We start from the raw sequence: 13,236 nt of genomic DNA, 5'->3' as shown, positions 1-13,236 counted from the left end.
AAGTTGTTTCCTTGGATGGAAAGTAGAATCCTTTATTAAACTTGAGCACATATTTTCAGAGGTGTCCAGATTTCTTTATTCCCCAGTTACACCTGGCAGTAAAGTGTGATCTGTGTCTGGAAAGATTTCTGTTAATGCCGTGTGTAAATGCACAAATCCTTGGATTGGATGGCATTAGTCTGGTAACACTTCCATAAAGATGACATATTTCACACACAGACACTGTATAAAGAGTAACTCATGTTGTTGAGTAGTTCCTAATTAGTTTTGACCCTTGTAGATTTGGCTCCTCAAACCAAATCCCCTCCAGCCTGTGGTCACATAATCCAGGATAAGAATTGCATTAGTAAACAATTTGACAGAAGGGGATCAAATATTAAGCTACGTCTGTACAACAACAACAGGGTTTCCCTATGCACTTCATTCAAGGTGTGTTTATGATAATAAAACACACACCCAGCGATTCACAGTCCAGTCAATGAGGTGTTTATTACTGTTCATGTTGACAAGCACAGCTACAAGTAAATAAAAGGCAAATGCCTGATAATTCATCATGCCTTACACACAGATTGGAAGACAACTTCACAGATATGATACACACTTTGCAAGAATGCTTGCAGAGTCAGAAAATGTAATATTCTTTCAACATAGTCATAAATGTTGGAAAAATATTATTAAATACGACAGAAAGTAGAAAAGGGTTCTAGCATTTAAAATTTTGCTTTCTAAAAAACAAAAATCCATGTCAGCTGATTCGTTATCCATCAACACTTTCCTTGTTCCATCTGCAGCACATGCTGTCTAATAAACCTGCTTCACTATGTGTCATAGCAGTTGCCTGCCGGTCCTTCACCAGTCTGGGGGCAAGCTACTCAGCATCTTAGAAAAACACTCAAACACCAGTTGACTGGTGAACACTGAGCCATTAAATTTCCAACCACACCAGATCAGACGGCACTTAACATTTTCCAGGAGTGGGTTTCATGGCGACACTGCACACTGACCACACTGGCTTCATTCACTGCACCAAACAGATGAGTAATTGCACGTACGTGTGTGCAGCAACGTAGTGCTGCCAGCCTCCAGTTTACAACACTGAGAAAGACAACATAGTTTAAATGTAATAATGGAATCAAGCTTTTATCACATAAAATAAACTATACAACCAATTAAATTCATAAAAACACATCTTTGAGGCAAAACACGCCACCAGGTCTCAGATCTGTATTTCTGTTTAAATACACTGCTTCACTCTGGGATACATATCTTACTTTACAAGACTGGCAGCAGCAATGGAGATATAGATAATACATCTGTCAAATATAATTATTAAAAGTCATTATATGTCTATTGTACGAGTGTAAACTGTAGTGCCATGGGCTGCCCAAAGCAAAGGGAAGAATGCATCTGTCTTTGTGGAGTCATCCATTTTGTTGCATATTAACTAACAGCTACTTGGGTTTTACAGGTCTAATCACAAAATATACTGTACACTGGGGTTTCTGAGATGAATTCAATCTGGTCCCAGCAATTTCAAGCTCTATCTGCACTGTTAGTTCAGTTCATCCCAGTGGAATGTAGACCAGGGGAAGCTAGCAGCAGAAACCAGTAAGGGAAGTGAAAGCCTTTCCTGGTCTGATGATTGCTAAGCTGGGACAGAGAGCGCAGCCTCTGTTTGGCAGGAATTGAGGAAATAAGGGACCAATGAGAAGTTCTTCAGTGTAGCCTCATGGGTGACACCAGTGTCCTGCATCTCAAACCTGGTGGAGGAAAATAAACCTGAGTCAACTGTACTTAAGCACAGGAAACATGACTTCTTTCAAACTGTGAACTTTGCAATGCACAAATATGTCACCTGTCCTTACCAGTCTCTGGAGGATATGACATAGTATACAGGGGGTGGGGGAGAGTCGGTGGCAGTGCAGAGTGGCTGACCCAGACTGTAGGCCCCAGCATGGCTGAACATGAGCCAGTCTCCAATGTTGAGCTCAGGTAACAAACAGTGCTCCACCACCTGGTCCAGGTCATCCCCAGAGGGACCCCACAGGCTGCTGCTGTACACTGGAGCATCCAGGCCTGTGTTCTGGTAACACACAAAGACAAGATTATCTTGATTTAAGGTTTGGTCCATGAATAGACAATGTCTTCATTGTCTTGTGTAGACAGGGAAACTCTCATTGGACCAGCCTGTATAAATAAAGGTTGAACAAAAGGATGAACTATTGTTACGTCTTTACCTAGACAATGTTTTAAACTGACCTTGTGAACAGATGGAGCAGCAATCAGTGTTTCAGAGAGTTTACTGGCGAATGATCCATACACTCCCTCGCTCATGTAGTACTGGAACTCTGGCTCGTCATTGGGAGATGGATCATCTGTTCAGATAGTGCACAACATCTATTAGCGTGTAAGAGATTTATTTTTAAACTTGTTTATATATACCAGTTGCACCAGGGTAGCCGGTATTATTTTCACCTTGTGAGTCTGTGTGTGTGTGTGTGTGTGTGTGTGTGTGTGTGTGTGTGTGTGTGTGTGTGTGTGTGTGTGTGTGTGTGTGTGTGTGTGTGTGTGTGTGTGTGTGTGTGTGTCATGACAAAATGTGGTCCTGGAGGATCTACCACAGAGGCAGTTTTACTGTGGCAGGTGTTTATATGTCTGTCTGTGGAGAGATTTTTGTCACTACTTCACAACTGTGCAAGATACAGTCACAAAACTGTACAGGTGTGTAGCTGAGATCAGAATGAAGACTGAGTCTGAAGTCTGGTGAGGTCAAGAACATCAACATAATGATGGGGATCACAGCTGCTGTGATCCCATCACAAGTTTGTTTGGCACTGCTGTGCCAAAGAGAAGTGCACAAATGTGTGAATCACAAACTTTAATATACTGGCACAGCAGCTGGGTTGACCTTACACAATGCATGTTTCATTATTACAGACTTATTCCTCATTTTTTTTTTCGGTAAATGAGCTTTTGAAAGTGAATGTCAGGCCACTGACCATGTGCCTGGTCCTGGCGATCTCGTGCCACCACCTCCTTGGAGATGACGTTAACAGCCAGGGTGAAGGCAGGCGACACAAAGAAGCTGCCAGGCTCAGCAATGATGGAAACCCCAGTAGAAGGAGGGAAGTATAGATCCACCATAGACATGACTGCACTGTTGATCTGCAAAAAATATTACAGTGGTAAAATAACAGGAACCAGCATGAATATGAGCAGCGTGAATGAGTGAAGAGTGGCTTAATCAGACCCCTCACTAGTACAAGTCACACTGACTACACTGCATCCTATAGCTGGGCAGCACAATGTAAAATATATAACATTTTGAAAATTGGACAATAATGAGACATTGTATTTCATAAGATGATTTATTTCTCATAATTTCAAAGGAATCTAATTCAAATGCTGAACTGTGGTGATGCAGTTAAAATCCACTTTAATCAAAAAATCCACATCACAGCACATTTCTCGACTAGTGTGTTGTTTATAAAGAATATCCACACACTGCTAATGTGTCCTTAATCAATGCAATGTGAAGAGCAGATAGAAATACACTGACCAGTTCCAGCTGGGTCTCAGAGCCACTGAAGCCACTTCCAATGTCCAAGATTTTCATGTTGAAGCCAATTTCCTCCTGAGGCAGAAAGTGGTTTGTAAATGTGAGTGTTTCTGGAGCAATGACAAGGGTCTACAAGTCAACAGTGTGTGATATAAGGTAACAGAAACGGCAGTCACTGAACTAAACAGTGCAACAAGTTATATAACAATATTTAAGATTACTTACTCCCATATTAAAGACACAGCGGGCGTCAGAGATGGCATGAACATACACCTGGTCACCTTCACAGGAGCCAGAGATGTGAGACCTATGGGGTAGTGGGGTGAGGGTTTAATAGTTTGATACCTTAACAAGAAGCTACATTTTATCCTGTAGTAGGTCGACTGGTTACTTGCTTCAAGGGCTTTCCAAGCCCAGTTCCCTCAAATTCAATGGTATTGTTTGAGACACAGATCAAGGTTAATTATTGTTACAACACTAAGAATTTTTATAGTGAGAACCAGTAGACTATACAGAAGCTCACAGACAACAATGAAAAAGAGAGGGGGGCTTGAATGTGTGAAAACGTCTAAATTGTGTTGTGATACCGTGATGACAGACTGTCTCTTGCACACAGGCAGACAGCTTATTTATTAACATTAAGTATAATGTAATGTATTCTGGGGGGGACCCGCTAGCTGAGTGGTTAGGGTGCATACCACGAGCACAAATGTTCTTAGCAGACGTGTCACTTGCTTGACTCCGGACCGGCCTGACTCTTTCCTGCATGTCATTCCCCCTCTCCCTGCCCCCTTCCTGTCACTCTCACTATCAAGTAAAGGAATTAAATGCCCAAAAATATTTTCAAAAAAAGTAATATATTTTGCACAGAATATATAAGTTCAAGCAATTCTGTCTATTTTCAAAAACCTCAAAGCCTTGATTGAAGGCTTGATTCTTTTCCCTCAAGTTCCTAAGCTTTCATATCAAGGATATCAAGGACCAGTGGGAACCCTGAACTAGTCGCAGTGCATTTCTGCAGGCCTCACCTGACCCCCACAACCTGCACACCCAGTTCCTTCGCTCTCTCCAGCAGATGCCTGCAGTCCTTCAGGGAACAGCCAAACGCCATGCTGATCTCATCGTCTGGGCTAGATGCTTCAGTTGATACCTGCAGCAGCAGCCTGAATTAACACAGAAAACAAAGAACAAACACAAAGAACCCTGGTAACTGTTTTGTTGAGAGAGAAAATAATCCAAATAAGTTATATGAAGGGACGAGCAATGACTCATAAAATTTCTGCTGCCAAGACTGAATATTTTTACAAGTAGGCCTTTTCGTTGCTAATATGAAACAAGTGAGGTGGTGTAACAAACAAATAGTGAGTAATAAATGATAATTGATTGCTACATTCTTTAATAGCCAATTATTAAAGATTAAGAAATGGCAATTTTCTAATCACATGATCACTGGCACTAAGAATAAAACCATTGAGTGCTTACTTGGCATTGGGGTGGCAGCGAGAAATCTTGCGCAGCTCCGCTTCATTATCACACACCAGGAGGTCAATGCCATTCTTAGCAGCATATTTAATCTGGGAGACCTGTTTGCAAATGCCACTGTAGATGATATCTTCAGAAGGAATACCATGGCTCTGCACCAGCTCAAGTTCAGACTGACATACACAGAGACAAAGACATAACAGTATTCCATTAATATAGAGTATGTGAGTCAGTGGACAGATATTTCAACATATCATGTCCACACTGCATGGTTTACAATAAACAAAGTAGCTGATAAACAGTATTTAAAAGGTGAGCACTGAGGTACACTGACCACTTGGTGGTGCCTTTATAACTATTATACAGCTTGTGGACCAAGGGTTGTGCCATATTATTCTACATAAATGTACTAGCACTTGTTAAGAGGGGTGGTATATAATGGTCCCAGTTTAGGACCCTGTGAAATGAGGGTAGTAAAGTCCTTTAAAACACTTGTCAACTGAGCAAATATCTGCATAGAGTGCAAGACTGTGCATGTTTCTGAGACAGTACCTTGTTTGTGCATATGAATCCAGTGCCAAGAGCAGCAAGAACTTCAATAACAGCTGGACTGCTGTTGCATCTGACAGTGTAGTAGGGTCGAATTTGGGCCATGTGCGTTCGCCAGCGAACATGTTGCCTCATTATGACTCCCAGGTCTGCTACAAAGAATGCATTCTTCTCAGACTGAGGAGGAAGGAAACATACATGTATGAGTCAGAAAACATACACACTGCAAGCTTTTGCAAAACTATAAGACAGTATGAAATCCAGGTTAATAAGCATGTGTTAAATGTTGCTACAGTGAGCCTCCTTACCAGAGTTTGTTCATAAATGTGGTTGTCAATCACGTCACAGAGCACCGTGCCTCCCTCCAGTAGGCCAACAGAATACTGTGGTTCATCAGCAATACCTTTCATCCTCTCAACCGTTTTCGTCTAATCCGACATGCATAAAGAATGTGGCTAATCTGAAGTGGTCTTGCTCACTCACTCTCGAGCCCCTGGGGTCCTAGACTTTTGCAACAAACTTTAAAAGAAAAAGAGAACATGTCAACATGAGACATGAAGTTCAATAAGCAAAACAATTTAGACATATTTGGACAAAGACAGCACATATTTATTTATGTTATCCAACTCTTGCTTATTCATCAGATGGAAGCGAAACCTCCCCAATCAAACAAGTCATTTTCAGTGAGCATCCAATCACAGCACAGAACAGGTTTCATGTAATGGGACAGCTTTGTGGAAGAGGCCTATTCTTCTGAAAAGCCACTGTGAAAACACAGAGTCTGGGTCACAGAGTTCATTTACTTTACCATCAATTACTCCCAACAAACACCATTAATCCCTGAGCTGGTGACCCGTAAAGGTTCTTTTTGATGGCATTAAGCAAGGTACAATACTGTCTGTGTCCGTGTCACAACTTTACTTTCAATAATGTTGCACATACGTCAGAGATGCACAGTGACTGGACCAGATCTGAAACGGCTGTGGGTTTGGGAGGTTAAATGGGGAGACTGAACAATGTGCCTAGAAAGACTGCTCTGTGGTAGACTACTATGACAAGGCTGATACAAAGAAACACACAGACAGAAGGACAAGAGTGAATTTCAGATTTCACTGTGAAAGACAATTAAATTATTCCAATTACAGAAGAAATGTGAGGGCTTTAATTACTAAGTTCGCTGCTGAGACATGAGTTAAAAAATGTTGGGAGATGGCTCAACCCTGGCATCTCTTTAAAAATCAACCATGACTTTATGTAACTTGGAAAATGCTTAACTCACTCACACCAACCTCCCCACCTGAAAGAAGTGATGACGTTAATGGGTACATAAGTGTACATTTCACATAACAGCAGAGTTAATTTTTCTTTACTGCAGCTAAATCACAGCAAGAGAAAAACGACTGCAGATAAAAGTCAGTCCAGAACACAGTGTGGAGTTATTTTTATAGAAGTACTGGAAATAGATCTGAAACGTTAGATCTAAAATAACTATAGTCTGTTTGTGATTTATCTGGGACATGCTATTTATTAATACACCTATTTATTACTTCTGTCAGGAGTTTCAGTGAAGCCATTTGTTACAATGTGTTAATGACATTATTCTCTGCAAAAAGACATGGACAGATGCAAAAAAAAAAAGGTTTTCTTTGCATATGTTTCTGCTATGAGAACACTCACAATGCAATCAAGACGATACATTAATTCTTCAGTTCACACCTAATTTACTCACATGGATAAGTCCTGGGATGAACTCGTCCACTATCAGCTAGGATCCCAAGGTGGCTCGGCGTTGAAGTCAAATGACTCTCGGTATAGAGCTGCCCCTAAGTCCTCTGGATAGTTGTTATACACCTGCAAAGGGACACATGAGGACAGGGCACACAGGAATCAGTCACTGACAGAGAAGCAACTCTGATGAGGAGAGCAACTGTTTCCCCACTGACACATGCTCCAATCTAACTTAACATTTATGCAGTGTACAATCAAATGTTTTAAGTGGTAGGGGATACACTGGTAGGAAGTTGAGCAGGCAAAATTAGTGTTAGCATGGGAGTGGCACATTGGTTTAGACAAAATATTTTTTATAGTTTAGTTTGTTTGTGGTAGATTTTTTCTGCAATCGCTGTTTTTTAAAAATTTTAAAACTTTATTATTTTATACTCTGATCATGTTTCATAGTAACGTAAATTGAACTGATGCAATCATGACCAGCAGTTTCTAATAAACTGATTTACATTGTCGTTAAATGACAGTAAAAACTCCACCAAACCCCCCACTGTTACAATCTCAAATCATATTAAACAAGTCTGACGTAAGTTACCTTGCTCACAACTGTAACAGGTAATTTACATTCATTGGTAACAGTAAGATTAGCGTTAGCTGGCTGCCTAGCAACATACAATGTAAATACTGTTGTGCAGGAATCTGTTTCTCATATTCCAATAACAACACTACTGATTATTACACTGTCTTGAATTTATTATAACCAGCATTTAAGGCTTCCACTACGTTACCCGGCTAATTGACAACATGCTAATTAGCAAGCTAACAACGCGGTTAGCTAACGTTACTTACGTCTGCTGAAAACCCAAAAGAGGGGACAGAACGCTTTTTCTTTTTCGGCGGAATTTTTAAACAGTGATGGGGTTACAAAAAGAGAAAAGGATAACTGCCATGGACGGTGGTTAGGTCGACTTTTAGTTTGGGTGCGAGCTACTATAGATCATTTACAACGACGGAGCGGACGGCGAAAGTAGAGGTCGAGTAAGCGGCTGGACCGGACGGACCGACAGACAAACAGAAGCGTCAAGTACACCGAAATCAACAGTAACACATCCGGTTAAGTATCAAAATAAAATCCATATGAACGAACAAATTACAACCATTTTTTTAAGTAATGAAACACTTCGATGTTGAAAGATTTCTGCGAAATATCGAGTTCATTAATGTTTTTACAGGATTATTTTTCACAGTTAATATGACTAAAGAATTATAAATTATGTGAACAATTTCCCGGTCTGATTGTACTCAAATGTGGAGAACTTGACACCTCTCAAATGGGCGGAGTTTAGAGCTGTCAAATCCAAATACAATGACCACAGTTGCGATAACAGATGACATGTGGAGCAGTTATTAACAAAGCCATAAATGACCCATAGACTGTAATTATCCCCAAGTCGAAATCGCAATAATAATAGTAAAAATAACAATAGTCTAGTTTAATCACATGATTTTGTGTAATGTATGTAGCATGAGTATGCGGTTTTATTCTTCTTCTTTTGTATTATAGTTTCACCGTTATATATTCCATATTCTATGTATTTTTTTACATCACTATTTTCCAGAAAAATTTAACTGCATCTTCACCATCAAAATCGCACACTGATTTGCTAAATGATATAACTATAATAACCTTTATGAACATTCAATAAGACAGTGTCAAATTTCTCAACATTACCTGTGTTATGTCTTCATTGTGTTTCCCATGGTTCAGTAAAAAGGACAAAATGCTGTCCAGTAAAGTTTGCTGAATTTTCCTTACTATCTGTTGCCACAATCAACAGTTGCAAAACATAACTTCCATGAGTAATGAGCAGATGGATGCATGTATTTGTCTTCAAGTTCAAGCTTGAAGTGGATTTTCCCGTCCCTTTGCCTTTGTTGTTGTGACTTTGAGGAGTTGTGCCTGCCTCTGAAAATGCAGGGTCTGGGGCAATGTTTTTTTCAAGGAGATACATTTGCATGTCTCCCTCCTCAACAGTGGAGGAGGAGGGTGCTGAGGAGAGCTCAGCTACTGTCAGATAAACAGAAGGAGAATGTTTTCCCTGGGGTTATTTTTGACTCCAAATCAATACTGACATCACCCTGGTATTAAGAGATCAACATACCTGTGTAAAAAATATCAGATATCATGAAAATATCCATGTTTCTAATTGTACATTTTAGGTTTCTAAAGCTTCTATGGCACATTGCCACAGGTAACAATATCATTTTTTTTGTGGATTTTTCGAATTATTGGAAAATATATTTATGAAACCATTATTAGTATTATTAAGTTTGCCTTTGGGATTTGTGTTTGGTCTAACAATCCACTTACATCTGAATCCTGGAGTCAAAGTTCATTTTCAGTAGCGTCTTTGTCTTCTCAATGTGTCCTTAGTTCCCTTTTTTCCAGGAATTGTTACAGATTGACAGGGACACACACAGACAGTTGTTATTAACTAAAAATGCACCATCAATTTGGAACACACATAAGACCAATTCTTTTCTCACTTCTAAATTTTGTGCAGTTTGAGATTTTCTAGGATTAAAGAAACTTTTTTTTTAATCACCCAGTACATACAGATCCCCACTGTGCCATGGAGGTTACATGTTAACCAAGAACAGAGCAATAGCTCCTAACCACACGGAGTGACCCACATCATACACCAGCACATGATGTGTTGTTTTTCTTTGCTAACCAGCCCTGTTGTGAATTCACATAACTGAAAAATTCTTAATACCGTTAGATGAGCTTTGAGTACTCCTCAGGGAAAAATAAACAATAGCAGCATTTGTTTCACCAATAAAACTACTGCTTGGAGTCCATTGTAAAGACTGGAGAGGCTGCGTCTTTTCCTCAGACTGCAACACAAAAGCTGTTCCGTGTTTTGTGCCTGTTTTCTCCAACACTAAATGAGCCTATGTATATATAAGTCTAATCGCACATAGCATCTAAAGTGGCTTCCAGTAAAGCACAATGTTTGATTTCCATTGTTTGGATCATAATAGCCATCGCAGCCACTGGGTAAGCGACAGCGAGACATGTGTACCACCCACTGTGAGGGCAAATACTCCAGTGGCTGCATTGTGCAGCAGGAATTCTTATTTGCAAACATAGCAAACAGATTACATCAACACACAGACTTAGAAAGACCCAACTGAGATTAACCCTCACTGACCAAAAGTCTCCAGTCAAAGAGGAAAAAACAACATTGTCCCACAGCAAAAAAATTAAATAATAGAACACCTTGAACAAATTGATTACCCTCTATATTTCTAAGCATCAAATATATGTTATAAACAAATCTCAGTAAAGACAAGATATCTGTTCATCTGCAGCATCTTTCCATTTTTGAATGAGTGACTGATTAAACCCACCATGAATTGGTCTTACGCAACAGACTCTAGCGTTGTAAGTGTTGTTAAGTCACTCAGCAGTGGTTTCAGCTCTTTTTGCCAAAGAATGTTACAAAGTGAAAGGGCCTCCAAACAAACTTTTCCTCACACTGATCTGAATGTTAAGCAGGACAATATAAAGCAGCTGTCCGCAGGAAGATAACAAATATGCAAAACAAATCTCATTAGAAGACCTGATCTGCAGGTGTGGGGGAATGATTGTCCGAGGATAGTAGTGGAAATTCAGTGGCACCTTCCTCAGCTATTTTTGTGTATTTGAATGATTACATCGAACCCCAGTGTGAAACTGGCTGTGTTTTTAGATATCCTCACACCAAGCAACTATTTCATATATCCTGATCATTGAGTTGTTAGGAGCCTGTTATGTCTGTGTGTGTGTTCTAGTCTTTGTCCTGTCTATCTCGTCATGTTATGTGTTATGTTGTAATGGTTGCACTGTCACTACGTAAAGTCTGTTTTATGAAAACCAGGGAGAGGGGCTGCTGCAATGCTGTAGCAGCTAATGTGGATCCTAACAAACTAAACCATACTCAACACAGTTTTTTGGTTCTGTATATGCCACTTGAGAGGAACTCTCTTTATCTCTGGGCTTTCCCACCTCATGTCATTTTCAACAATAGTATCAAAGTGATGCAGAGATATACCATGATGGTCAAACAATAACACAGTCTAAAAAATGATGCACATTTCACCCTCATTTCCTTTCTGCCAAGATAGATGGCCGAATAATTAATTGTAATAAGTTCATAACATAATTCTGTGTCAGTCGTTGAGATCATTACATGTAGTAATGTGGTTTATTGTAAAAGTACAATGTTTCTGAGAGAATAAGACCATCAGGTAGTTCCTGTTAGTTAGTGTTTTATGATTTGTACAATATTTGACCAGTAAATCATGCCTTGAGTGGTGTGTCAGAGTGTGTGTGTGTGTGTGTGTGTGTGTTTGTGTGTGTGCGTGTGCACAGACAAGCGCTTGCACAGCTGTAGCCAACATACTGCATGTGTATTCTACACACTTCAGGATGTGTATCCCTACTCACATGTACACACTAGCTGGTATTTAGGCTTCGTGTGTGTGTGCGTGTGTGTGTGTGTGTGTGTGTGTGTGTATGTGTGTGTGTGTGAGAGCATGCGTGCATATCTGGAAGCAGTAGGTCACTGTAGACCGAGTCACCTGAGTGCAGGCCGTATAAAGCTTGAACAGGTGATGTGCAGTGAGATAGTGTATACAGAGCATTTAGAGAACTTCATTCCTGGAACGCACAAGTGATTCAACAACAAACTTGTGTGGTGCTTCATTGTGTTGGTACTACAAGAAAAACAGGGAGCATTTTCTAAAGAAGTGGAGGAAGAGAACAGGTGGTGGTCTGTGCAAAACTCTCACTTTTTTTTCTTTTTAGATATTTTGAATTTAATTAATTAACTAATTTATCATAATGCTTTACCTCTTCCAGGCCTTTTTCAACCGTGAACCGTGTGCGTGAGAGGGAATAGCATGGCTGTAAATAGTTATTTCTCTATCCAGTCCTATTTATTGCTAAAACAACACTTTTCCCCCTTATTGAACCTGAAGAGATTACACACCAGACTCAGCAGTAGCCTGCGCTCTGCAGACTGACTGATTGTGGCGTGTGTGTCCTGATAACATCCCGGCAGACTGGCCTCTAGCCAGCCATGGGCAAACTCACCCTGCCGTTTGATGTCGAGGGTTGGCTCCAGGCAGACCAAGCATTGTGTCCTAAACAATGAACCCCAGACCCACTGAACTATAAACATGTCCCTTTGGGGGCGTTTTCCTAAGATTCTGTACAGGAGACACCCAAAGTCAGGAAACCTGACCCAGCTTTTCCAAATTTAGTAACTCTAAAGTCGCAAATGCTGCTGACTTGGCATTCAAGATTGCATGTCTCTATTAGGGTAATAATGTCCTTGGAATGTTGACTGAGGCTCAAGTCTGGGGTGGAGGTCTTGTAATCCAGGATATTTGTTGAAATTCCATATCAAAAATGGAAAAACAATTCCCCCACCTAAATTAACTTTTGTTAAATTGACTGTGACATGGGAATGTCAACCCCATTCTACAAAATAAAGTCATTATTCATGGCTGTTTCTGTGCTCTGCACTGTTGCATAACAGCAGTACAATCTAGATTTGGTTGCTCAGTGTTATTGAGGCGCCCTTTCATCTGGAGGAGAATGAAAGTATTGATGACGAAGGATCACTATGTAACTTTTGTCAAATTAACTTCATTAATCTATACTTTTTAATTAATTTTAATTTTTACATTTATTTAATGTTAGGCTGTTTATTTCTTTATTGTTGTTTTGTCCTGTTGTTAAGCACTTTGTGACTTTGGTAGGAACGTGCTATGAAAATGAAATAATAATAATAATAATTATTATTATTATTGCTTAAATATTTATGTATTTATTTTTATTTGTCGTTCGTCCACAGGTCTGCCTGTCCTGG

The 13,236-nt window shown here is 39.9% G+C and overlaps 1 protein-coding gene across 2 annotated transcripts; it reads right to left on the bottom strand.

Moving 5' to 3' along the window:
- Positions 1–470: 470 nt before the first annotated feature.
- Positions 471–9,278, bottom strand: LOC139613008 (antizyme inhibitor 1-like). 2 transcript variants are annotated; one of them, XM_071469251.1, is made up of 12 exons: positions 9,048–9,278; positions 7,320–7,441; positions 5,899–6,109; positions 5,594–5,767; positions 5,042–5,214; positions 4,588–4,722; positions 3,785–3,866; positions 3,560–3,634; positions 3,000–3,165; positions 2,260–2,375; positions 1,866–2,083; positions 471–1,760 (listed from the first exon to the last, which is right to left on the bottom strand). In XM_071469251.1, the coding sequence occupies exons 3-12, from the start codon at positions 5,998–6,000 to the stop codon at positions 1,646–1,648; spliced, it is 1,356 nt and encodes a 451-aa protein (XP_071325352.1). In that variant the 5' UTR covers positions 6,001–6,109; positions 7,320–7,441; positions 9,048–9,278; the 3' UTR covers positions 471–1,645. The 2 variants fall into 2 exon arrangements, with proteins under 2 accessions (XP_071325352.1, XP_071325351.1); XM_071469250.1 differs by lacking the exon at positions 9,048–9,278 and adding an exon at positions 8,165–8,406.
- Positions 9,279–13,236: the final 3,958 nt, after the last annotated feature.

Source organism: Trachinotus anak, unplaced genomic scaffold (genome assembly GCF_046630095.1).
Source record: "Trachinotus anak isolate AG129_WGS33_773 ecotype Australia unplaced genomic scaffold, CSIRO_AGI_Tana_v1 ptg000032l, whole genome shotgun sequence".
NCBI lineage: Eukaryota > Metazoa > Chordata > Actinopteri > Carangiformes > Carangidae > Trachinotus > Trachinotus anak.
This window is presented reverse-complemented; position numbering and strand designations above follow the sequence as displayed.

Bases quoted from the DNA above. Each gene is read 5' to 3' on its own strand.
- LOC139613008 (XM_071469251.1), bottom strand. From the start codon at position 6,000: ATGAAAGGTATTGCTGATGAACCACAGTATTCTGTTGGCCTACTGGAG. The intron at 3,867-4,587 runs GTGAGGCCTGCA...ACTACCCCATAG, and splicing joins GTGCAGGTTGTGGGGGTCAG to GTCTCACATCTCTGGCTCCT. The intron at 3,166-3,559 runs GTCAGTGTATTT...TATTTTTTGCAG, and splicing joins CTGAGACCCAGCTGGAACTG to ATCAACAGTGCAGTCATGTC.